The sequence below is a fragment of the Erythrolamprus reginae genome, chromosome 2 (assembly GCF_031021105.1).
Source record: "Erythrolamprus reginae isolate rEryReg1 chromosome 2, rEryReg1.hap1, whole genome shotgun sequence".
Taxonomy (NCBI): Eukaryota; Metazoa; Chordata; class Lepidosauria; order Squamata; family Dipsadidae; genus Erythrolamprus; species Erythrolamprus reginae.
In genome coordinates, this window is record NC_091951.1 from 128,694,840 (window position 1) to 128,721,975 (window position 27,136).

Consider the following 27,136-nt stretch of genomic DNA (forward strand, 5'->3'; position numbering starts at 1 on the left):
TCTTCTGATAGAATCTCATTCAACTGAACAAATTTAAAAAATATAGTTTCTACACAGAAAGATTTTATTTCTAATCTGATTCCAAAACAAAAACTACAATTGTTGCAAAATTTATGACATATTTTATTCAATTCATCACAATCAATATGTCATTTATCTGCCAATTTTAATTTATGATTCTTTTTATTTAAATTAAATAAGACTTTCACCCCAAAATTAAAGTATCTGACTGAACAACTTTGACAAAATATGTATTGAGCCTTTGTAGAGCAACAAGCAATATTTCTGGGATAATAATTTGAATTAAGTAATTTATACCCAGGTATTTAATATAAATCCATATGTAATCTTGAAGATTATGCAAAGAAAACAACACTGATCTTTTCAGCGACAAGTGTGATCAACAGAGCAAGTACTATACCTTATATACATTTCTTCACGATTAATTTCCTTGTAGAAATTCTGAGAGGAAAAATGAATATAATTTGATTAGTCCTGCACTCCAACATAATTGGGATGATTCTTTTTTATAATATTCTTCAAATATGCATAATTCCTTATTCAAGGAATAATTTTGTTTTGTTTAATTTTGAGAATCTCAAAGCTTTCAATTCTCTCCACACTGGCTTTAGTGGGGAGAAATGTATAAATATGCATTATTTATACATTTCTGCCCACTAAAACCAGTGTGGAGAGAATTCATGATCATCAAAGTCAAGTGATAGAGTAGCAAATTACCTTACTTGACAGCAGTCATAAGGAGTTTTAAGAAATACTCTGTTTTGTATGAATGCAAACTATTGAAGAAAGCGGATTTTTATCACAGCAATTGTTAATAAAATATTTTTGTTTGGAAAGGAAAAAGGAAACTAATCTCTTTTTTTATATACAGTGGTACCTCAAGATACGAACCCCTCGTCTTACGAACAACTCGTGATACGAACCCGGGGTTCAGAAAAATTTTGCCTCTTCTTACGAACATTTTTTGAGTTACGAACCAGCGTTCGGAGACTGCTGGGAAGCTGCGCGGCTGTTTTAAAAGGTAACAGCCGGGCGGCAGGGCTTCCCAGAAGCCTCCCGAACGCCGGTTCGTAACTCGAACAAAGTTCGTAAGAAGAGGCAAAATTTTGCTGAACCCCGGGTTCGGTTCGGGAGGTTGCTGGGAAGCCCCCCAGGCCGGCTGCGACCTTTTAAAACACCCACACCACTTCGCAGCTGTCTCCCGAAGCCGAACGCGGAAGTTCAGCTTCAGGAGACAGCTGGGAAGCGGCGCGGCTGTTTTAAAAGGTTGCAGCCGGCCTGGGGGGGCTTGCCAGCACCCTCCCAAACCCCGAACTTTTGCCAAACTTCTGGGTTTGGGGTTCGGGGGGGTGCTGGGAAGCCCCCCAGGCCGGCTGCGACCTTTTAAAACACACGCGCTGCTTCGCAGCTGTCTCCCGAAGCCGAACGCGGAAGTTCGGCTTTAGCGTTCGGCTTCAGGAGACAGCTGGGAAGTGGCGCGGGTGTTTTAAAAGGTCGCAGCCGGCCTGGGGGGCTTGCCAGCACCCTCCCGAACCCCGAACTTTTGCCAAACTTCTGGGTTCGGGGTTCGGGGGGGTGCTGGCAAGCCCCCCAGGCCGGCTGCGACCTTTTAAAAGAGCCGCGCCGCTTCCCATCTGTCTCCTGAAGCCGAACGCTAAAGCCGAACTTCCGCGTTCGGCTTCAGGAGACAGCTGCGAAGCGGCGCGGGTGTTTTAAAAGGTCGCAGCCGGCCTGGGGGGCTTGCCAGCACCCCCCCGAACCCTGAACCCGGGTTCGGGGGGTGCTAGCAAGCCCCCCAGGCCGGCTGCGACCTTTTAAAACACCCGCGCCGCTTCGCAGCTGTCTCCTGAAGCCGTTTTTTTTGCGGGGGGGGGGGGTTTGTTGCATGGATTAATTGACTTTACATTGTTTCCTATGGGAAACAATGTTTCGTCTTACGAACCTTTCGTCTTACGAACCTCCTCCTTGCACCAACTAAGTTCGTATCATGAGGTATTACTGTATATAGCTACAATATATTGAGTGGGCCGTCTAAAAAGGACATAATTTTGTATGGGACTTACCTTCTCATCTCCACTTAAAATCATATACAGGTAGTTCTTGACTCAAAAACATAACTGAGTCTCAAATGTCTGTTGCTCAGTGAAGCATTTATTAAGTGAGTTTTGCCCCATTTTATGACTTTTCTTGCTACAATTGTTAAGTGAATCACTGCAGATATTAAGTTAGTGACATGATTATTGTGTGACTCTGGCTTCCCCATTGAATTTGCTTGCCAGAAAGTTACAAAAAGGAACCAAATGGCCCTGGGACATTGCAACCATCATAAATATGAGTCAGTTGCCAAGAATCTGAATTTTGATCACACAACCACGAGGATACCACAACAGTTGTAATTATTAACTTACTTTTTAACTTACTGTTACTTTTTAAGTTACTGTTTTAACTTCAAATACAATGAACTGTTGCAAGTTGAGGACTACCTATATTACATAGAGTACTTGGCAACAAAAAAGATGGCGTGGAAGACAGTAATCATCTGAGAATGATGCAATGACTTGGAGGAAGGTCAATTTCTCTTAGGAATGTGCATTAAATAAGGATGATTATGGCCCAGAGAGATGTAGGGTGGTCTAAGGATATAAACAATGAGTTGTGAAGTATATTACTCAGGGAAATACTTATCTCATTCATTCTATTACTAGGTATCATGTCTTCCCTTCCAACCATGATATAAGGACAATCATCTTCACTTATCTTATAAAACTGTTGCAAATTAATAAAATTAGTAAAATCAAAAAGTGCCAAGTACATTTCTTTGCTTAATTAATTCAACTTATATGCGTATCCAGTTGAATTTCTGCCAGTAACTCCACACAGAAAACAGCCTTTTAAAACAGCCATCCAGAAAATGAAGGTGACACAAGAGAACACATACAAACATCTGTAGTGTGGTGTCAACTATTCCATCTCTGCATGATTATCTATAATAATGTTATTTAATAGTTGTTACTACTGTTCATATTTACATTATAATGCGACAAGGGCAGCCAGCCTTGGAAACTACTGGCTGGCTGGGAAATTCTGGGAATTGAAATCCTCAAGTCTTAAAATGGCCAAGGTTGAACACCCCTTGTAGACTTTGTAAACTGCTCCAAATTCAAAACTGTAGAACTTTATGCAAATCTTTAAGGTACCACATACCAATAAATTCACAGTACAGCTCATACGATTGTCCTTGCTTTCATCATTCATTACAGCGCGATAATCCAGTAGTTTTTCCAAAAGACCTTTTATTAGGCTTACAAACATTTCAACTGACTTGGCAATCTTAGGAAAGACGGAAGAGCACTCAGTGAGTCTGAAAATGTAAAAGAAAACAATGAGCATTTGCATGAAACGTTACTACAAATTTGTGAATGAATGAAGGAAAAAGCAATGCAGAATGGCAAATGCTTACTTCATTATTATTGTTTTGAATATTTGCTTAAAAGCCGAGCAAGATACTATTTAAGGCAGTGCAGTGATCTGATCCAAGAAATAAAAAGAGACTCAGAACATATGTTCGATATATTGAACATTTGGTACCTTTTGGCATCTTTTTCAATCACGCATGCTGTTGCCTAGGACTGCAGTCAGGTGAGACCAAGAAAAGATGATCTTAAAGAAGATCAGTAAGATGTTGAAATTATCCATTCCCATTTGAATCCATATGTTACATGACCCTAACACATTTCATCTGCAGCATTACAGAATGCTCTAGCTTCAAAAAGCACATTAGTTGTAGGATTTTGGGGGGAGTGCTGCACCCAATTATTCACCTGGCTCTTAGCAATCAGATATAAAAATATAGATGAGAATCTATAATGTGTTGAATTTCATTAGATTCTGCCATCTCATGTAACAATTCAATTGAACAGCACTGAGATGTGTCAAGGTGAAATACTGCAATGCTTTCGCTGGCATTTTCTAGGCCCTCTCTATAATTTTGAAAGTGCAGATGATCATCGTTTTATACATTCCAAAGCAATATTTTTCCGCAGATGTATTTAACATCTTGTCTAAAAATGTTGCCTCTCCTAAGAATTCTCCTGCTGTGGAGGCTTGCATTTGATTCAATACTAATTCCTCCTTTTATTTGAACACTGTACGTTGTAATACTCAGCGTAGTTTTGAAACAGCAGTTGCATTGTTTAGGGAAAAAATTAACCAACAGTATATTTCAATATGATAGCCAATAGTTGCTATGTGACTTTAATACTCTTGGATTTAATCTATTTGGTTATAGTTAATATTACATAAACATCCAACTATTTGTATAAAACAGCTGCCTCTGACAACATACCTTTCCCTTTAAAAACATTCTAAATCTATTTCAGAAAATACTTCAATTCTCCCAAGGAGATCTATGGTGGAAGATACATGATAAAACTATTCCTGTGCCTGTTTGTAATTCTCTTGGTTGATTGATATACTTGTATAAAACATGTTCTGTTTGTCAAGTAGTGTGTAGTATAAGCATCAGATTGAAAGTATTTTGTAATACTTGTCAGTATTATGAATTTACAAAATAACATACAGACATAATTTAGTCTGGACTCAAATTTTAGGAGTTGAAATTGCTGGTATGGAAATACCCACTCAACTAATCATGCTTAGAAAACAAAAGATGGCTGATGCCCCTTTATACATTTCATTAAAAAATGTATTTTCCTCCTGCCAAAATGTACGTCTGAGATCAAAATGTTGTTCTCAAAAATATTAGTTCCTGGAAAGAAGAGGAGATTTTACTAATAGGAGATTTTACCAAATGATGGACAGATGGAATCGGGTGAAGCTTTTATTGTTTGGTTTTATCTCAATTCTGTGTACTACAAAACAAAAGCTGTTCACAGTTGTTTGTTCAATAGGATCTTATCCATTGGCCAGTCTCTATACTCTGGATGATTTAGCTGAATTATGAGATATTCAGAAAAAAACCAATGTAATCTTTATATAGCACACAATTAAAACAAAAGAATTTGGGTCCAAAGACTATATATCTGAATGGCTTTTCAAAGAAAGAAATAATTTTCATGGAGGATGAGTATCTGTGGCTACAATTAATATGATGGCTATATAACATTTTCAGAATTGGAAGTGACATATCTCTGACCACCAGTTGTTAAGAAGTACAAGCATTAATGTCAACATGTTTTGTGGATGGACTGCCCATTGGAAAGCAGGGAGAGAGATAGCTTTGGTTTCTTCAAGGAAAGCTTTTATCTCATGGTACTCATTTTTGTTCAGTGCAAAAGTTGGATTAGTCTCCATGATAGTAGCTGACAGTCTTCTGAACATAGTTAGTATCAAGCACATGATTTATTACAGAGAGTTGGATGCAATCCACCCATAGAGACAGGGTTTTATTTCTTCTATGAGCTTTCCCTCACTTTTTTATTTTATTTGTTTGTTTGTTTGTTTGTTTGTTTGGTCGAGAGTATATATGAATACAAACAAAGTATAAACATTGGTACCTGTATATAAAAGTACAAGCATGGTTTTGAGTGCATGATATTTTACAAAATACATTTGGACTTTAAGACAGGGATGGTAAGCATGCTAGTAAGCATGTTTATGCATGCCCCTTACAGACCTCTTAAGAATGGGGTGACATCAACAGTAGACAGTCTAAGGTTAATGTTTCTGAGGTTTTGGGAAGAAAGTACAGATATGCCAAGACATATATATAGTTCTGCAGGTTCAAGTCCCAGTGGGTATGGCTAGCTGATGAGGCCAAAATAAGGCCGAAATAGATCTATCCTAGTCTCCCTTAATTTTCAAATTCAGCTTAAACATGTGACATATATATATATATATATATATATATATATATATATATATATATGCATACATACATATTCATATATATATATATATATTTGTTTTCGTAAATTTTCACGGGTATATGTATGTAGATTGTTCTGAGTTCGGGTTTTGCCCTGTGTAATGTTTTGCATGTCTATGCGACGTTTCGGCGAAATCACATTCACCATCTTCAGGCCTACAAACTCCTAAGCACAGATCCTACCACCTACCTAGAAAAAACCACCAAATCTAAAATCAAGGCCTCTCCCATCAGCGAAGAAATCCAGCAAAAAATCATCCCCAGAGAAAAATCTTCCATATGTCCAAAACTCTATGGCCTTCCAAAAATACACAAAGAAGGAATACCTCTCAGGCCAATAGTCAGTTCTATAGGCTCCCCTCTACAAAACCTTGCCAAATTTTTAGCCAAATACCTTCAACCATATACAGAAACTATTACCTCATATGTTCAAAATTCATTCCACTTTATACAAATAATTAAAAAACAAAACCTACAACCCGATGACCTACTTGTAAGTTTCGATGTCGTGTCCCTGTTCACACAAATACCTATTAAAGAAGCCTTGACAGCTATCCAGGACAAACACAAACCCCCCAAATATATCCTAGACCTTACCAACCACTGCCTGACCAATACATACTTCATCTATAATGAACAAAGATATAAACAGATAGAGGGAGCCCCCATGGGATCACCTCTATCACCTGTCATAGCCAACCTCTATATGGAATATTTCGAAAATAATGCTTTAGAGCAAGCCAAATACAAACCCAAACTTTGGCTGAGATATGTTGATGATACCTTTGTAATTTGGCCACATGGTAAAGAAAAACTAGACAATTTCCTCACACATCTCAACAGCCTACACCCCAAAATACAGTTTACTATGGAAACAGAAATCAATGATCAACTTCCCTTTCTAGATGTACTGGTCTATAAAAAACCCAATGGCAGCCTAGGACATACTATCTACCAAAAGAAAACCCATACCAACCGTTATCTAAATGCACACTCACACCACCACCCCGCACAAATCACCTCAGTGGCCAAAACTCTCATCACCAGAACCAAACGCTTAGCTGACCATGAGCACTTAAAAACTGAATTGAACAAACTCAAAGATGTACTAATTTCTAATGGATTCAAAGAGAAAACAATAACAAACCTAATCAATAAAGAGACACCCCCCAAAAAACAAGATCAAGAACAGGACAATGGCACCACCATCCTTCCTTACATCAAAGGCACCACGGATAAAATTAGTAAAATTCTGCACAAACATAACATCAAAACCTCATTTTGCACTAACCAAAAAATATCTAATATCCTAAGGAGCCCCAAAGATAAAATCCAATTGGAATACCAAGGAATCTATGAAATCCCTTGCAAAACATGTGCAGCCACATACATTGGACAAACTAACCGAAGAGTGAGCCAACGCATAGCAGAACATGTGAATGCAGTCAAAAAACAAGAAAAGACCTCCTCCCTTGTCCAGCACATTAAAAAAACAGGGCACGAAATTGACTTTGAAAAAACTAAATTACTCCACAAAACAGAGAATTTATATAGAAGAATTTCTCTAGAAGCTATCGAAATTGAGAGAAGACCCCTTTGTCTAAATAAAAGAGATGATACCTCCCGCCTGCCAGAGATTTGGAAACCAGCCTTAAACAAAATAAACACTTCATAATAATCAGCATGTCAATCCTTCTAATAATTATGATTTTAGAATTTTATATTTGGAAATCAGCCTTAAACAAAACACCTCAAAAAAATCTCCATATCATTCCTTCTAATAACTATGATTACACCAACCAATCAGATCACTGAAACGTGGTCACCCAATCTATTTGCTACATTCAAAGCAAATCTCCACCCCCACACTACATACTAGGAAGAAATGTCAGTTGCAAACATTCCATTTAAAACAACACAAAGATTGGAACTACAGCCTGAAGATGGTGAATGTGATTTCGCCGAAACGTCGCATAGACATGCAAAACATTACACAGGGCAAAACCTGAACTCAGAACAATCTACATATATATATATATATATATATATATATGTCACATGTTTAAGCTGAATTTGAAAATTAAGGGAGACTAGGATAGATCTATTTCGGCCTTATTTTGGCCTCATCAGCTAGCTATATATATCAGCTATATATATATATATTTGTTTTCGTAGATTTTCACGGGTACAGATATGACGGTCTTGGCATATTCAGGTTTCTTCCCATGTAGGATTTAGAAATTTCTGGCGACGTTTCGACGAGGTCCCACTCGTCATCTTCAGGCTGGTGTCTTTGTTCTAGGGCGAACACGGCGAGACCTGAGCTGCCTTCCTTCTATAAATACTGGTGGATGGGTGTGGTTTGATAGCTCAGCAATTGCCTGCTGTGTAAAAACTTCCTGGTGAGTCAGTGGGGTAACACCTGGGGTCGTTGATGTAGCTGAGGTATGCTGATTAGTTAATGGTTGTAGATTAGGCGTGATATCCTGAGTAGTTGGAGCTTTCAGGCTACTTGATTGTTTTGCAGTGTGTGTTCTGAGTCTGGTTTCTGTGGCTGGGATACGTTTGAGGGCTGGTTTCCAGATGTCTGGTAGGCGGGAGGTGTCATCCCGCTTGTTCATATTTTGGGGATGTTTTTCTATCTCGATGGCTTCCATGATTATTCTTTTGCTGTAGTGTTCTGTTTTGGAAATTAATTTGGTACTGTCAAAATCAATTTCATGTCCTGTAGTTTTGAAGTGTTGGAAAAGGGAGGAGGTTTTTTCTTTTTTCTTTAATGCATTCTTATGTTCTGCTAAAATGTGACTAAAATATATGTAAAATCTGCCCAGCCACATATATTGGACAAACTAACAGGAGAGTAAATGCACGTGTTGCAGCCTGAAGATAATGAGTGGGACCTCGTCGAAACGTCGCCAGAAATTTCCAAATCCTACACGGGAAGAAACCCGAATATACCAAGACCGACGTATATATATATACACACACACACACACACACACACACACACACACACAGAGTAGTACCTTGTCTTATGAACACCTCTTCTAATGAACTTTTCGAGATATGAATCCCTGTGTTTAAGATGTTTTTCCTCTTCTTCCGAACTATTTTCACCTTAAAAATCCAAGCCACCGCCGCTGGGATGCCCCGCCTCCAGACTTCCATTGACAGGTGAAGCGCCCGTTCTTGCACTGCTGGGATTGCCCTGAGGCTCCTCTCACTGGGAAACCCCACCTCTGGACTTCCGTTGCCAGCCGAAGCCACTGTTCTTGCACTGCTGGGATTTCCTGAGGCTCTCCTCGCTGGGATTCCCTTCATTTTTGCTGGCGCTGCTTTGAATCCCAGTGAGGGGAGCCTCAGGGAAATCCCAGCAGCACAAGAATGGGCGCTTCGGCTGACAATGGAAGTCCGGAGGCAGGGATTCCCAGCGGCGCAAGGCAAAAGGGGTGAGTTTTGGGATTGCATGTATTATTTGCTTTTACATTGATTCCTATGGGAAACATTGTTTCATCTTATGAACTTTTCTACTTACAAACCTCATCACGGAACGGATTAAATTCGTAAGATGAGGTACCACTGTATATATATTCTACACACATGCACACTCTGCACCCACACACACCCACACAGTTCAGTTAACCTAAGCCACGCCCAGGCGCCAAACCATCTGGGCCACCAAACAGACTTCATTGGTTCTGTTACCATATCTATCCCAATTTGTGAACTCTCACATACTGATAAACTTTACTTCTGGAAAGTTGATCTCTGGAAGTACATGAGATTTGGATATGTTTGTAATTTTACAGGTGCAAGTTTTCCCCTCCATTATTTTCTCTTTTAGAATTTAGTCATGTGCAAAGCACAGGTAAATGTTATCTTTGCCACTATTTGACACAATGCTAGTGGAGAAATACTGTATTATACGTCATTATTTCTAAAGGAAATTAAGGACATCTTACAGATCTAAGGTGCATATAAGATATGATTAATAAATCCTGACAGGTTATAGAAATATTAGAGTAATTGAAGACTGCCTCCATCATCATCATCATCATCATCATCATCTCTCTCTCTCTCTCTCTCTCTCACTCACTCACTCACTCTCACTCCTATGTGTCTGTTATCACTATCTTAGTACATGGAGTAGATATCCAATTTAAAATATAAAACACTTGAAGGACATATTCCATTGTTGTACTTACATTGCCTCAAACAAATGCAGATATTGCTCATCCCCTCGGCCTCCTTCTACTTCATGATCCAATTTTAAAATTATTTCATTTTCAAACTGTTCAGCAGAGGAAAGCAAAACCATTAAGCAGAGCACAAATTCTTTTTGGAACGCATTCCTATAAAATTGATAGCTTTATGATACTCATATGTGTATCTCCCAGGTGTAGCACATAAAAGTCAAGTAAGTGGGTTGTTGTTTTTTTTAAAAAAAAGACTATTTCTCAAATTAGCACTAGGGTTGTAATGATATTAAAATGAATATATGATTTCATAATAACATACTAAAATGTATGTCTCTATAAACAATTAGATCTTCTTATAATAAATTCATAATATTTCAGGTACAATAAGATATTAAAATACATTGCATGTATGCATTTGAATTGGGAACAGAATAAAAATATTCTAAGATGATTAAAAAACCAGAATTTGGATATCTGCCTAGACTGATATTTCTTTCATCTATTTTTAAATGTTCAGGAAGTTATTTTCAAAATGAAATGTATATGAATAATCTGGATGATGGGATTGATGATGTAAAGTTGGGAACTTTGGCTCACCATGAGAATAACCAAATTTGCTTTCAGAATTGAATTTGAATTGATTGGAAAACTGGAGGGTTTGTGTTTTGTCGGGCTCTCTGATAGAAGCCTCCCGAAAATTCAAGGATACAAATTTCAGACACACACACACGTTTGAAAATTCAAAATAATGTTCTTTATCACAAAAGTCAAAATAAACTAAGCACTCTTTTTGTATTGCAAAGAGCACTCTTCCCAAAACAACCAGGTAGTCTGTACAATTTCCCTTAAGCAGTCATTAAGTACTTAACCAGCAGCTGTGGAGAAACTTCACACCCCTTCTTCTTCCATCGAAGGGAGACACACACACACACTGCTCTGCTTTGGTTTTAAAGGCATGAAAAAGCAACGAAGTCCAGCACACAAGATTCCTGATGAAACTGCAACAGATATTCTTCAACAATGGCCAAACATGGCTGCTGCTATTTATAGCAGCAGCCCTAATTACTGGAGCCCCACCCAAACACAGGTGGCCTTCCTTATTTCCTGTAATATGTTCTTACTTGGTCTCTTCTATGCATAATTATGCGCTTGCGTGGGTCCAACATGTCATCATCTGAAGCTATAGAAGATAAGCAAGATTGACTGCCCTGGCTGTGTGCCAAGCCCTCCTCTGCCAAGTCAGTCCCACCTTCATCTTCTTACGAGGAACCTAAACTCTGATCTGATTCTATCGGCAACAACACAGGCCTGTGACATGTTGAATTTTCCCCTGCATCCACCTCCCCATTCCCTGGGGAAGGAGCTGGGCCAGAGCCAACCACAACAGTTTGTAAGTTAGAAACATTAGATGCAAAGACTTGGGAGTGGAAATTGACAACAAACAGAATGCAAGTCAGTTATGTGAGACATCTGCTACAAGAGCTGACAGTTTTTGGCTGCTTTGGAAGAAACACAATTTTAGAGTAAAGCATGTCAAGTGATTATAGCTATCTACTTAGCATTCCTAAGATCCGGGGTCTCCAACCTTGGCTATTTTAAGAGTTGTGGAATTTCAAATCCCAGAATTCCTCGAAAAGCTTTGCTGGGAATTGAAGTCCACAAGTCTTAAAGTTGCCAAGGTTGGAGACTTCTACCTTAGATGAATTGTGCATGATTCTGGACACCACACTTCCAAGTTAAAGAATGGCAAGAAAAATGATATAATAAATTGAGAATTTGCTCTATGGGGAAATGCCCAGGGAGTTTCAGAATACAGATTTCAGATAATCAGTAAGGGAGACAGGAAAACTGTCATAAAGAGAAGATACAGGGAAGATGATAAATAATTATTTTCCCATGACTGCAGAATTTAAAACCAGATGTAATGGATATAAGTTTGGCTTATCAAGTTTTTACTTAAGAAAGAAGTAAACTTTCTGTTAAGATTATCAAAACAATTAAGGTAGTTATGAGTTCCTCATCTTTGAAGGTTTTAAAGATGAGACTTATCCGCCACTCTACAGAGAGTCGGATTAGATGATGTTTGTGATCACTTCCCGTTCTACAGTTCTACGATTTATTATTTTATAAAATAGAAACCTTCTCACTTTTTTTTAACATTACAGAAAACAAATATACTGTAAACTATATGCATGGATATTCACAACACAAAAAATGATATATCTGCAGCAAGTCACATTAATGGTACATACTACTTTCTGGAATATTAAAAAAAAGATATCATTGCTAAATATTTTCCTATTGAAGTTTATCACCATAATTTTAGGGGTTTGGAGAGCTGGAAAAGAAAAAGAGAAGTGAGATATTCCAGCTATTTTCCAGCAATTTTATGGACAACCAATACACTTACTGGCTTTATCATAAATATTCCCTTTATATATAATAGAATAACAGAGTTGGAAGGGACCTTGGAGGTCTTCTAGTCCAACCCCCTGCTTAGGCAGGAAGCCCTATACCATTTCAGACAAATGGTTATGCAACATCTTAAAAACTTCCAGTGTTGGAGCATTCACAAGTTCTGGAGGCAAGTTGTTCCACTGTTCTAACTGTTGGGAAATTTCTCCTTAGTTCTAAGTTGTTTCTCTCCTTGATTATTTATTTATTTATTTGTTTGTTTGTTTTGTTCAATACACAATGAAGGTTATAGAAGATATACTCATAGTAAAATATATCAGAGAAAGAATAGAAGAAAAGATATAGGAATAAAATATATCAATGAAAGAATAGAGAAAGGATATAGGAATAGAAGAAAAGATATAGGAGATATAGGAGAGACAATAGGACAGGGGATGGAAGGCACACTAGTGCACTTATGCACACCCTTACTGACCTCTTAGGAATCTGGAGAGGTCAACCGTGGAAAGTCTAAGGGTAAAATGTCTCATCCTCAGGTGCTTTGGAGAATAGCTTGACTCTCTTCTTTGTGGCAACCCCTGAACTATTGGAACACTGCTATCATGTCTCCCCAGTCCTTTCCCCCCCATTAAACTAGACATAACCAGTTCCTGCATCCCTAATAATTTTTGTTGCTATTTTTTGCACTTTTTCTAGAGTCTCCACATCTTTTTTACATCATGGTGACAAAAACTGAATGCAGTATTTCAAGAGTGGCCATACCAAGTCGTTATAAGTGGTATTAACACTTCACGTGATCTTGATTCTATCCCTCTGTTTATGCCGCCTAGAACTGTGTTGGGTTTTTTGGCAGCTGCTGCACGTTGCTGGCTCATATTTATATGGTTGTCCAATAGAACTCCAAGATCCCTCTCACAGTTATTACTCAATAGTAATAGCAAGGTACCACATATACTGTACTTGTGCATTTTGTTTTCCTTACCTAAATGCATAACCTTACTTTTTGCACCATTGAATTTCATTTTGTTAGATAGCACCTGATATTAAAGTCTGTAAAGATTCTTTTGTATCTCTATCTTCTGTGAGTGTAGGGAGTACATATACCAAATTGTATATGTTGTTTCAAAGTCTCAAGGTAGCTTTTCATTATAGACTCACAAAGTTAAAAGGCTAACTTTGAATCCAAATAATTGTTAGATCTCTTTTCAAATCTAAGCTGATGAAGCTTATGAAGAAGTATCTCAAAAACTACTCTAAAACGATGAACTGGGGAAAAAATGGATACAGTAAATCAAAAAGATACCTGGAGAAAAAGAGTTTTGCTTTAAATGTCTGAAACATTAAATGGTATCATAGTATTGTATAACTCTTTTTAATCCAACCTCAGTTGTATGATGAGTCATTAGCTTTAATTGTTGATTTTTAAAGGCTAATGATTTTATGTGTTTAGAGGTCATTGATCCAGCAACTAGTGGCATTTGTTATACAGTTACACTGTATGAACCAATTTGATTAAAAAATAAATAAGTAGGCATGGTTTTTTTGAGATTTGCCCTTTCTGTCAATGCCATTTGATGCACCAATAAATCTAAGTAAGGTAGATGTGAAACTATTTTGCTTCCAGCAATTTTTACCCAAATCACATTTTAGTGAAGCTTGAAATTTCAAAAAGTGACAAGACACCACCTAACTCTGTGTGTCTCATTCAGATGTTAAACATAGGCAAAAGAAAAAAGAAAAATAAAGACCAGTCTTATTTTTGGGGAAACACAGTACTTGGAAAGCATTTGGCAAAGGGTGGGTACATATGTGGATAGCAAAGGTCCGACCTCCACATAAAAGCTTCCATAAGTTCAAAACTTTAAAAATAATGTAAGGAATCCAGTATATTGGATAAACTGACTTGAAGATACACTGAACAGAATTATATCTGAGGATGCCTGACTACTATTAGAACATACATTGATTTACGGAGTCTACGGAAAGGGGCGGCATACAAATCCAATAAATAAATAAGTAAGTAAGTAAGTAAGTAAGTAAGTAAGTAAGTAAGTAAGTAAGTAAGTAAGTAAGTAAGTAAGTAAGTAAGTAAACAAACAAACAAACAAACAAATAAATAAATAAATAAACAAACAAACAAATACAAGTTTGATGGAATAAAGCTTTATTCTTCTCTAAATTTGCTTTGGAGAATTGGGAAAATTAGATGAATATCCAAGAGGAATTTGTTTATATCAGAAAAGTGAATATTCAAATGGTATGAATCAGAATTAACAATGAGTAAAAACAACAAACTTTTGAAGAACAAGCCCAGCCAGGGAAGAGTGCAAGATTTACACAGCCATTATATTTTTAAGTGGTAAACTAATGATGCTGTTTATAAAGAAATGCTTGTGAAATAGAACTGGAAGCAAAAGCTCAAGAACAGAGCAATAAGTCAGCAACTTTAAAAGAAAAATCTTTCCTAATGCTCTAATAAAATATACTGTAAACCCCAATTCATAAGAAATTTCAAAATAATTCTGTTTGCATTTATATTAGGATTATGTCCTACGTTGATGCATTTAGTATATCGCAGGGTCAAGTTGTAACAAATTTTAGTCCTGCAGTAAGGGGAAAGTAAATCTTACTATTAGAAAATTAAAAGAATGTGGTTGCCTCAATAGGAGAAAAAGATCTGTGCAATAGAATGAAGAACTATGCAGGAGTGAAATTCAGCAGGTTCTGGAGAATCGGTGGTGGAAATTTTTGAGAGGTTCAGAGGTTCAGGCTGGCCCCAGGATGGGGTGGGAATGGACATTTTGCAGTATCCTTCCCCTGGAGTGGGTCAAATTGACCCAGCAATGTTAATTGCCTTATTTTCTCTATTCTCTGGTACATAGTTGACGTACAAATGTCCTCTTGATTATGTAATATGTAATATTACATAATGTAATATAATGTAATTATATTGTGTAATATAATATTATTTGACATGAATCAAATAATGAAAGACTACAACCACTTGGGCAACACAGCCAAAAAGATAGGTGCACAGGTTGTTTTTTCTTCCATTCTACCCACAAGAGGATGACACCCGGCCAGAGAACACAAAATACCGCAAATAAACCACTGGCTAAGGGGATGGTGTCACCAAAGGAACTTTGGCTTCCTCAACCACAGCCTACAATATCTACAAGAAGGGCTTCTAGCAAGAGACACGCTACACCTCACTAGAGCTGGGAAGAACCTCCTATGTAATCGACTAGCCCAACTTATCAGGAGGGCTTTAAACTAGTTCTGAGTGGGGTGGATGACCAAACTAAGAGATTGAACAACGAACAAAATAAGGGAGGGGAACAAGTCAAGCCTACAAATAAATCAGAGGATAAAAAATGTCTACCCAGATTTAGACACAAACACTTAAAGTGCCTGTACACTAATGCACAAAGCCTGGGGAACAAACAGGATGAACTGGAATTACTAATACACGAGGGCCAATACGATCTAATTGTTATTACAGAAATCTGGTGGGACGAAACACACAACTGGAACACGCAGATAAAGGGTTACAACCTCTTCAAGAAAAACAGGTCAAATAAGAAAGGAGGTGGAGTTGCACTATACGTAAAAGACCACTATACTGCCACAGAGCTAGACCAATCCAAAGAAGACAAACCCCCTAGAAATCATATGGGTTAGTATAAAAGAAAAGAAGTGCAACACTACAATTGGAGTATACTACAGACCACCAAACCAATCAGAAACAATGGACAACCTGGAAACGAGCTGACGTAGTCCCCATCCACAAAAAAGGTAAAAAGACTTACCCAGGCAACTACAGACCAATCAGTCTGACTTCTATACCTGGAAAAATACTGGAGAAAATAATTAAAAAACAACTTTGCCACTACCTAGAAACAAACAACATTATATCCAACAGCCAGCATGGGTTTGTCAGAAACAAATCATGCCAAACCAACCTCATATCATTTTTCAACACCATAACCAAATCAGTGGACCAACACAATGCAGTAGACCTCATAAAGTTGGACTTCAGCAAAGCTTTTGATAAAGTTGACCACAACCTCCTAATCCACAAATTAGAAAAAAAACAGGGTAGGTTACAACACATGCAGATGGATAAACAGTTGGCTGTCCAACCGCACGCAACGAGTTGTCCTCAATGGTTCCAAATCTACATGGAAGAAGGTAGGCAGTGGGGTACTACAGGGTTCTGTCCTGGGCCCTGTACTCTTCAATATTTTCATCAATGACCTGGACGAGGGAGTAGAAGAGGAACTAATCAAATTCGCAGACGACACCAAGCTGGCAGGGGTAGCCAACATCCTAGAGGACAGGCTCAAAATACAGAAAGATCTAGACAGATTAACACTATGGGCCCACACTAACAACAACTTCCTGACGGTCAGAGCGATCAACCAGTGCAACAACCTGCCTGCTGAGGTTGTGAACTCCCCAACTCTGGACTGCCACTTGGCTGGAGTGCTATAAGATGCCTGCTCAGGCAGGGGGTTGGACTTGATGACCTGCATGGTCCCTTTCAACTGTAACAATAAATAAATGTCATACAATATGGCTGCCCTATTGCTTATTTATTATAACAGTAATCCACTTTGCTTAGGTGGGAATGGCAATTTTGCAGTATCCTTCCCTTGCCACGTCCACAGAACCAGTAGGGAATTTTTTTTTATTTTCACCCCTGGAACTATGCATTCAAATATTTATCTGAAACTCTTATTATTAACAACAGAAAGGGAAAGAAATCTATGGCTTTAATAATTATATAATTCTACAACTGGAATATGAACTAAACAGAAATGTTTTTTACACAGGAATATCTATTTTCTTATTATTATTATTATTGCTCAAAGCATCAGCAATGAATTGCATTGGAGTAACCTAAAACTTTTTGATCCTTGGAAAAAACTAGAATACTCATTCTCCCTGGCCTTTTAGAATTTTCTAATTTTTAATATGAACATTGAAATAAAGCTTTTAAACTAATTTAGCTGCTTTTTCTGCTATTTTATTTTTATTTTTGTATTTTTAGTTTAAAATGACTGTACCTTGATTTTAACCTACTGTAAATTGTCCTTGAAAACTGCTGTTTTGAAGGACATCCCATAAATAAATAAAAATGCAAACTCACTGAACCAGTTGTCTTCTTTTCTTTCTTTTTTCTGGCACAGGCTACAAATCATTTGCATTTAGTTTTAAATCAGGTATCAAGATCTGACACAGTACTAACATCTACAAAATAAAAATGGCCAGAGATATCTGATTGTAATAATAATTAGTAAAGATCAAAGTCATCAATGACATATCATTATGGAATATTCTCCATTTTACCATGTATGGAATGGAGAACTTTCTCTTCAAATTTTAATGATTCTTTCCATCATGCATTGACCTGGATGTCATTGTTTCTGATTATTTTTGCTCTTGTTTTAGTATGTATTTATGTATGTACAGTATGCATGTATGTTCATCACTACCAGTTCTTACTATAAGAACGTGATATAGAACATAAGAACATAAGAAGAGCCATGCTGAATCAGGCCAAAGCCCATCGAGTTCAGCATTCTGTGTCACACAGTGGCCCACCAATTGTACATAGGGATCTTAAGCAGAAGGAGAAGGCAAAACCATCCCTTTCCCTTGACCCCCAACAAATGGTACCCAAGGGAATCCTGCCTGCCTCAACCAACATAGATATACACATGGACAACTGTTTCAATAACCACCAATACACTTGGCATCCATGAATCTGTCTAATCCTGCCTTGAAGCTATCCAGGCTGACAGCTGTCATGGCCTCTTCTGGAAGTGAATTCCATAAACCAATGACCCTCTGGATGAATAAATATTTCCCTTTATTTGTCCACATTTTCTTACTTATGAACTTTAGGGAGTGCCCCCTCATCCTAGTATTGTGTGATAGAGAAAATAATTTTTCTCTATCCACTTTTTCTATCCCATCCATGATTTTATACACTTTGAGCAAGTCACCTCGTAAAGTCTGAAGAGACCAAGGTGTTGCAACCTGATTTCATAAGGAAGGTGCTCCATTTCCTTGATCATTCTTATTGCCCTTTTTTGTACCTTTTCCAGATCCATTATATCCTTCTTGAGGTGCAGTGACCAAAACTATACACAGTACTCACCATCGATTTATACAGAGGCAATACAACATTTGCCAATCTATTTTCGATTCCCTTCCTAATCATGCCAAGCATTGAATTTGCTTTTTTTTTTTTTTTACTGCTGCTGCACACTGGGTTGACATCTTCATTGAGCTGTCCACCAAAACCCCAAAATCCCTTTCTTGGGTTGTTTCAGAAAGCTTGATCCCCATCAGTTTGTAGGTATAATTGGGGTTCTTTGCCTCGATTTGCCACTTTGTTGCCCACTCACTCAATTTCGAGAGATCCTTCTGGAGCTCCCAACAATGAGTTTCACTTTTCACTACCCATAACAATTTAGTGTCATCAGCAAACTTTGCTACCTCACTATTTACTTCTGCATCCAGATCATTAATGAATAAATTAAAAAGTAAAGGTGCAGAAACTGAACCTTTGGGTACACCACTTCTCACTTCTTTCTATACATTGTCCATTTATTGCCACCCTTTGCTTCCTACAATTTAACCTGTTACCAATCCAGGACAAGACCTGTCATCTAATCCCATGGCTGAAGAGCTTTTTTAGGAACCTTTGGTGAGGGACTTTGTCAAAAGCCTTTTGAAAGTCAAGATATACAATATCACCTGGATCCCTATTATCTATGTGTTTATTTACACCGTCAAAGAATTCTAACAAGTTAGGAAGACATGATTTGCCTTTGCAGAAACCATGTTGATTTTCTTTCAGCAATGCCTGTTTTTCTATGTGCCCAGTAATTTTATCTTTAATAATGTATTCCATCACTTTGCCTGGAACTGATGTTAAACCGACTGGTCTATAATTTCCTGGATCACCTCTGGATCCTTTCTTGAAGATCAGGGTTACATTTACATCCCTCCAATTTTCAGGTACAGTGCCTGATCTTAGAGAAAGATTATATATTTTAGTTAGAAGTTCAGCAATTTTACACTTGAGTTCCTTGAGAACTCTAGGGTAGATGCCATCTGGACTCGGCGATTTGTTGACATTTAGTTTAGTAAGGCATGCAAGAACATCTTTCTTGTTTATCTCTATCTGGTTTAATTCTTCTAATTCCCTCCCTGAGAATAATAATAATAATAATAATAATAATAATAATAATAATAATAATAATAGATTTGTATGCCGCCCTTCTCCGAAGACTCTGAAGACCGAGAAAGCTAATTCAGCGGCAGGCAAATGCTCTCTATCCTCCTCAGTGAAACGAAGGCAAATATAAGAGAAGGAATGTCACAAGCTGCGTGCAGAGTTAAAAGTGGGATCCGCCTAGGTCCTATAAGCTCTACGTAGTCATAAGTGAACTAATTCTAACCCTATCCCCCTGAATTCCATTGACTCTTATTTAACTTTTAGCAAGTATTAATCTTTAATTGAACCTATTCCTGTGCATAGGCATGAGTAGCAATAAATCAGGTTAATTAGACCTTCAAGTGTAGATCTGATCTTTTGCCCCTGACACTTTATCCCTTTTACAGTGTCTACTTCTATGCATCTTCTCTCAACTTCACATTTCCACAAAATTGTCTTTTCTAGTTTTTAGGACAAATGATTTCTTCCTCTAATTCAAACATTTTTGCTGCTATGCACTGATTTCTATTACTACTCTCTCTTTCTGTCCTCTCCTTTCAAGTTTCTCCTTTGCTACTTAGACTTTACAATTACAAGGCAGGATGCACTGCATATCTAAGTTTTGTTCAGCTCTTCAGATACCCTTGATGTTATTAATTATCCTAGTCAGCCTCTTGTCAACAATATGGAAAATGTGTCCTTAAGAAAACGAAACAGCTAAGGCTAGCTGGATTTGATTACAGGTGACAACCTTAAAAAATGATGCTGGTCTCTATCCTTCACACACATACACAAAACCCCCCACAACACAACCTGTAGACTCCCCCCCCCACAATAAATATTTCATGCAACTCCTTGATTGATCATGTTCTTTATTTGTTTTAATTGAAGAACAAAATGCCAACCTTCTTCACATCTGCTAGTCTAATTCCTATACACACACACATACCTTTTCCATGGCTAATAATAATAATAATAACAACAACAACAACAACAACAACAACAACAGAGTTGGAAGTGACCTTGGAGGTCTTCTAGTCCAACCCTCTACTTAGGCAGGGAATGCTACATTTATTGGCTTATTAGGGTCATTTTTCCTGGTCATCTTTTCTTTGGAACCCACTCAACCCTTCCTGACAACTTTTATAGAGAGAAATTAAAGTATGTATTCTGGAACAAGACACCAAAGAGGAGGTATGTCTGTTAGATTCCATTTTCTTTTACGTGGAACAGCTCTACCTTTACTTGATTAACTTTAAGGATCAACTACATAATTATACTTATGCACAGAATCCAGTTGTATTTCTGGCTTTTCATTCGTTAATTGTAAATTGTAAATGATTAGGGAATGGAAGCTTATTCTGTCTCTCTCCAACTGAGACATGAACAAAAATGACTCTTTTTCCTTCTGTATTTATTTATTTATAAAGTTTATTGGCCACCCATTTTGCCACAGGCTAACTTTGTAATGGCTTGGAGAAGATTTTTTTTTTTAAAAAACATTGGCACATTTACATATCTGCCCATCTCAATGACTTTGGCCAGTATATAACAATAAGATAAAACAATAAATATACAAAAACAATCATTTTAAAGAAATATAAAACAATCATGATTAAAAATGCAAGTCATCTAATACAAAGAATCAATTAATGAAACCGCTATCTAAAAATATCCACAATCCTTTGGGGCCTGAGGCCTGATGAAAAAACAAAGTCTTGAAGGTCTTATAGAACTTTAGCAGGGATAAAGCTAATCTCACTTTTGGGAGGGGAGAGTGGGAAAAATGAATATTCCATAAGGCAAATGCTATAGCAGAGAAGGCTCGCCACCTTGGACCTGGCAAACGTAAGTCCCTAGCAGACAGAGCCCAAAGCATGCCCTCTGTGCCAGATGCTTCCTTTAGTACCACTGAGAACTTTTCCAATAAACCTTGTAACTTGGGCTAAAGAATTTGTTTTCAGCACATGGTAGGCCTCCATTAGTAGTGCCTTCCCTTGGGCTGTGTAATAGATGAAGAGAAAGTCACAACATATGTGGTGCAACATAATTTTGCCCTTGAGCACAATGACAGCTCAGTGCAGAATTCATTCTGTCCACAGTAAGATGAGCAGAAGGAATATCTTCTCTGTCTAATGGGCCAATGTTGCTGTCACATCATTGCCTGGCATTGAAGTAATGTACTACTGCCTTGCCAGAGGTTGCCATAAAATAGAGCGGTTCCCTGTGCTTGTCCTGCCTCCAGACTGACAAATGATGGGAGTCAAGAGATTAAAGCTAAAGTGTGATGGGAGAGATGCGAACATCTTCTTCCCTTGGGCCAAAACTATTTATAAAATGACAGTGAGAAACATACTGTCAGAAAGGCAAGACGCATGTCTCTTTCAGAACATCATCCAACTGCCTAGTATTTGTCTTCTCAAACAGATGTTGGTACTGCCTTCAATATAACATTCCAGTTTAAGGAGAACTTAAGTAGGTCATTTTTCAAGAGAACCCCTGTCGCTTTGGGTGAAACATGAGAAGCAAAGTTCACAGTGAATCCACATTCTTTGGCTTAGTATTTAGCATCAGTACTGTTTTAGATGCCTTTCTCCTATTTTAACTCTTGGAAAGGAAAAAACAATATAAAAACTGTCTACATCTGTTGTGGTTAGCTCTGGCCCAGCTCCTGCCCCAAGGACTGTGGATGTGGGGGAGGCATCCACATGCTGCAGGCCTGTTTTGCCCCCGATGGAATCTTCTGATGAAGGCTCCTCTGACCAAGAAGACATGAGTGGCAGGGAGGAGGAGAGTGTGGCAGACAGCTCAGAAGGAGATCAATTATCTAGCTCCTCCTTGGATTCGGAACAAGAGTTAATGATACAGCCACGCATGAGGAGAGCGATGCATAGGCAACAACATAGGCAACAACAACTGAGAGATTATTATCAAAGAAAATGAGGCCACCTGTGGTTGGGTGGGGCTGTGGTAATTAGTGAGGCTGCTAATGCTTTGAAACTAAACCAGAGCAAAGTGTGTTTCACTTTGTGAAAGAAGAAGGACTGTGAATTGCCTCACAGCTGCAAGATAAGTATCACAGAACTGATAAGGGACTTGTACAAATTACCAGTTTGTTTGGAGACCAGTGCTCTTTGCTTTACCAAAAGAGGGCTTAGTTTATGTGAATTTTCATTATAAAGAACATTGTTTTGAATTTTCAAATGCGTGTGTGTCTGAAATTTGTACCTGTGAATTTTTGGGAGGAGTGTACCAGAGAGCCCGACACAACAACATCCAGGGTAGAAATTGAAGTTAAATGTATTTAACACAGAGAACCTAAATATCAAAACATGATGCTTGCCATAAATTCAAATCTGTATTGTCAGAGTACAACATATGTATAATGAGATTGGCTGAGCCTCCCTTCAGTCATCTCTCCAGCACAATACAATTTACAGTGAAAGACAGAAACACCCAATCATATTGCCTCATGTGAACTTATTGTACATCGTGCCAGCCCTGTAGGTAATTGTACTATGTTGTTGTACTCAGGAGTGAGTTCTACTTAAGGATCGCATTGCAAAGGAAGTTCACATTTTGTGCCTATGACCTCTCATGCAAATTAAATTCAGTGCATACTCAGTAATTAAAAACAAGCCCTCAAAACAGCTGTAGAGCTAATCAGCTGGGCTTCAGAAGATACAATTATGGTCTGTATAAACCCAGGGGGCAGGAGGATGGGCCCTCTTACACAGAGAACAGGTTCTGCATGCTGAAAAGAAAAAAATACCCTGATTTTTTTTAAAAAAATAGATTTTAAAAAAAGGTGGCTCCCACAGACCAACACCAACCGTTTCAGTTCTGTGACGTTACTAGCAGGTTGCTATCAGTTTGGGTGAACCTGTCTGAACAGGTCCAATCTCACTTCTGGTTTTCGTTATTTTTCATTCAGGAGTCTGACAGCCCACAGATAAAAACTGTTCTACAGCCTGTTTGTGCTACTTCCTATGCTTCTATATCTCCTTTCCTATGGAAGGATAATAAATAAGTACTGACTCAGGATGTGAATTGTCCCTGAGGATTTTCCTCACTCTTTTAAAATCTTCTAGATTTTCCTCACTCTTTGCCAGAAACAAAATAGCATTATGCACTAAAATATGTTAAACTTTTCTAAAGCAAAGCATGTCTGAAAAATAATTCCCACTCTGATATTCTAATTTACAATGCAATGTATTCATAATTTTTCCCCTAAAGTCTAATTTCAAGCAGGATTTTTCTTTTCTTTTCTTTTGGTGGGTATTTATCAAATCTACCAAAGGTAGCTCACTCAAAAGTATTCTTTCTCCTGAGATAGTAAGTATTTTTCCATATAGTGTTTTACTTCAAAACTCCTACTATACTTTTTGATTGTATGATAGATGGTTAATGATGGATTTACTAACTTATAACTGGTCATTTAAATCACCATTTGGATTACAACAGCATCAGAAAGATTGCTTTACTATCCATAAAAATAGTTATGTCTGTTGCAAAATATCCCTCCCTCCCTATAGGTTGGAAACTGGTTTATATTTACCACTGGTTATAGTGTCTGTCTATATACAACTGTAATTTGTGACTTTTTCTTTTGTCATTTTGCAGTATTTTGTCAGTTCCTGGCAAAACATCCACTCCCCATTTTTGGAGTGTGACTTGCTTAACAACTGTGATTCAAACTTAATACCATTTGATTTTGTAATGGCATTTTAAATGTATGTATGTATGTATGTATGTATGTATGTATGTATGTATGTATCACATGTTTTTGCCGACAGAAAAAACATATATGTATGTATGTATGTATGTATGTATCACATGTTTTTTGCTGAAAATTTAAAATTAAGGGAGACTAGGATGGCACCATTATATATTTATATATATATAAATATATTAAAATTCAGCAAAAACATGTGAGACATACAGAACATAGTTTGTTGGCTATGAATAAATTAACTGCCTTGAAATGGCCCTGGGTTGGGCCTAGAGGCAAAAAGGAGCTGTGATGTTCCTTCAATATGCCATAGTGATCCAACAGAAAAAACATATAGCCCCTCCCTGATACAAAGCTGAAGGGATCAGATCTGGTGGCCTAGAGGTTAATTCTCTACCTTACAAGGCAGAAGCCCCAGGATCAAATCCCAGTAAGGGTATGGTTAGCTGATGAGGCCAAAACAAGGCCGAAATAGCGCTATCCTAGTCTCCCTTAATTTTAAAAATTCATCAAAAACATTATTATCATCATCATCATCATCATTATTAATTAGATTTGTATGCTTCCTCTCTCCGTATATATATAATTTTAAGTCTGAATTTTCAAATTTTAAGTTCCCACCAAAACTGCAAGCCTTCTCCTTTCCTTTATTTTACATAGAACTATTGAAGAATCACACAATAGAATGTCTGCATTCATCTGATATTTAAGAATAATGGCAGTTACCGAATTACCAAATGATACACAAAGCTTATAATACCTTTTTGAATTCGCCGGTATGTTTATATTCACATAACATCATGTCAAAGAATATTGGGATGGTGGCCTTACGCAGTTCAGCTTCAGGGATGAGGGTCATTTCTAAGATTGGTCCAACCATCCCTGGAATAAAGCGGATTTTATTCTGTCCTGTAACAATGTACAGAAGAGAACATTAATAATATCAACCAATGGTGCACCATTATTTCAATACTATTATAACACTTATAACACTATAACAGTGAAATAACACCATTATTTCAATACTATTAAACACTTCAAATGTTTTATCTGAACATACATACACAGCAGTCAATCTAATTCCAGGCCTGCTGGAAAAGCCAGATCTTAAGGGCTTTCCAGGAGACTGGTAGGGAGGAGATAACCTGATTGATTCCATAGGGTCAGAGCCACCACAGAGAAGGCTCTTCCCCGAGGTCTTGCCAACCAGCATTGTTTGGTGGATGTGACCTGGAGAAAGCCATAATGATATTGATGATTCAAAATTTCTAGTTGAGAAACTAGATAAACAAATTACATAAAACCCCAAATGTCTTTCACATCATTTTTGTAACTCTTGTACTGTTTACAAGTTAATAAAATAATTGTGATGATTTCTGCAATGGGGGAAGCAATGATTAGATGATGAATATGCAATGCAGAAACTCTGTAAGCAGAATAATACTAGTTATTCCCAACATCAGTCAGTTTCTTTGTTCTTTTACTAGTTGCGAATTGATTGCCTGACTTCTGCTTCACTTGAAGGGTTCTTGGTGGTCTCAAGGCTTGCTGGTTTTCTTACACATGTTTCATTACCCAAACTATCCAACATAGTTAATGCTAGTAAGGGGTGAGGTTTGCTGTCAGCTTGTGTTCTAGTGGCTTGCCCTGTCAGTTTTGGTGAGGGTGGTCTAAAGGAATCTTTAGTTGGACTGTTTACTGTTGGTTTCTTTGGCAGTTTCTTGATTAGGGTATTGTTTGCTTGATGCGGAATGGAACAACTTGCAACAGCCAATTTGCTGTGGCCAATTCACCACCACCAACTCACTGCAGGAGGACTCACAAGGAACAACTCGCTGTGAGACAAATTGCTGTGGGACAATTTAACAATTCTATTTAATTATTTAAAATAAATACATAAATAAAATTTAAGTTTGACCATTCACATTTCATTTTGTTCTTCTTTTGTTTTGTTTTTTAATGACTCTGTTCCACCATTTTTTGATATTAGTGTAACTCTTGCCTGCAGCACATTGGATTTGGCTGCTGATTGCTAGTGGAGAGGTGCTTGAGTTTTTTTTTGCATAGTATGCTTTACTTAGCCATTCTTTTATGGTTAAATTACCGGTAATAAATTACAACCAGAATTATTTATTCCCAGTTATTCACCTGTAAACTACTGTCCCACATCATTGTGCTCAAAGGGCTCAACTGTATATGAAACAATTGGTATTTTGATATATATATTTTTTATGAAAACTGCATTCCCAAAATATCTGAAGAGTGCTAAGTTGGGGAAAACAGCTAAATAGTATGCAAATTTGCTTTCTATGGCAGTATTGCATTATAAGACCCTTAGTTTCTACTATTGTTATACAGTGTTCCCTCAATTTCCACGGGGGATGGGTTCCGAGACCGCCCGCAAAAGTCGAATATCCGCGAAGTAGAGATGCGGAAGTAAATACACCATTTTTGGCTATGGACAGTATCACGAGCCATCCCTTAACATTTTAAACCCCTAAATTACCATTTCCCATTCCCTTAACAACCATTTACTCACCATTATTACTGGTACTTGCCATTGAATAAGACACTTAGTGATCCTGATGTTTATAAACATAATTATTTATTAACAATAATTATTATTTTTGTTATTTATTTGCAAAAATTAT

General features: G+C 37.5%; 1 protein-coding gene across 1 annotated transcript in view; it reads right to left on the reverse strand.

Annotated features, from left to right (window-relative positions):
- Positions 1–27,136, reverse strand: part of DOCK2 (dedicator of cytokinesis 2) — a 344,199-nt gene that overhangs the window by 49,551 nt on the left and 267,512 nt on the right. The window contains exons 33-36 of the mRNA XM_070735887.1: positions 25,246–25,394; positions 10,114–10,199; positions 3,226–3,382; positions 422–462 (exon numbers count right to left, since the gene is read on the reverse strand). Of these exons, the coding sequence (XP_070591988.1) occupies positions 422–462; positions 3,226–3,382; positions 10,114–10,199; positions 25,246–25,394 (433 nt within the window). The remainder of the gene's footprint in view (positions 1–421; positions 463–3,225; positions 3,383–10,113; positions 10,200–25,245; positions 25,395–27,136) is intronic.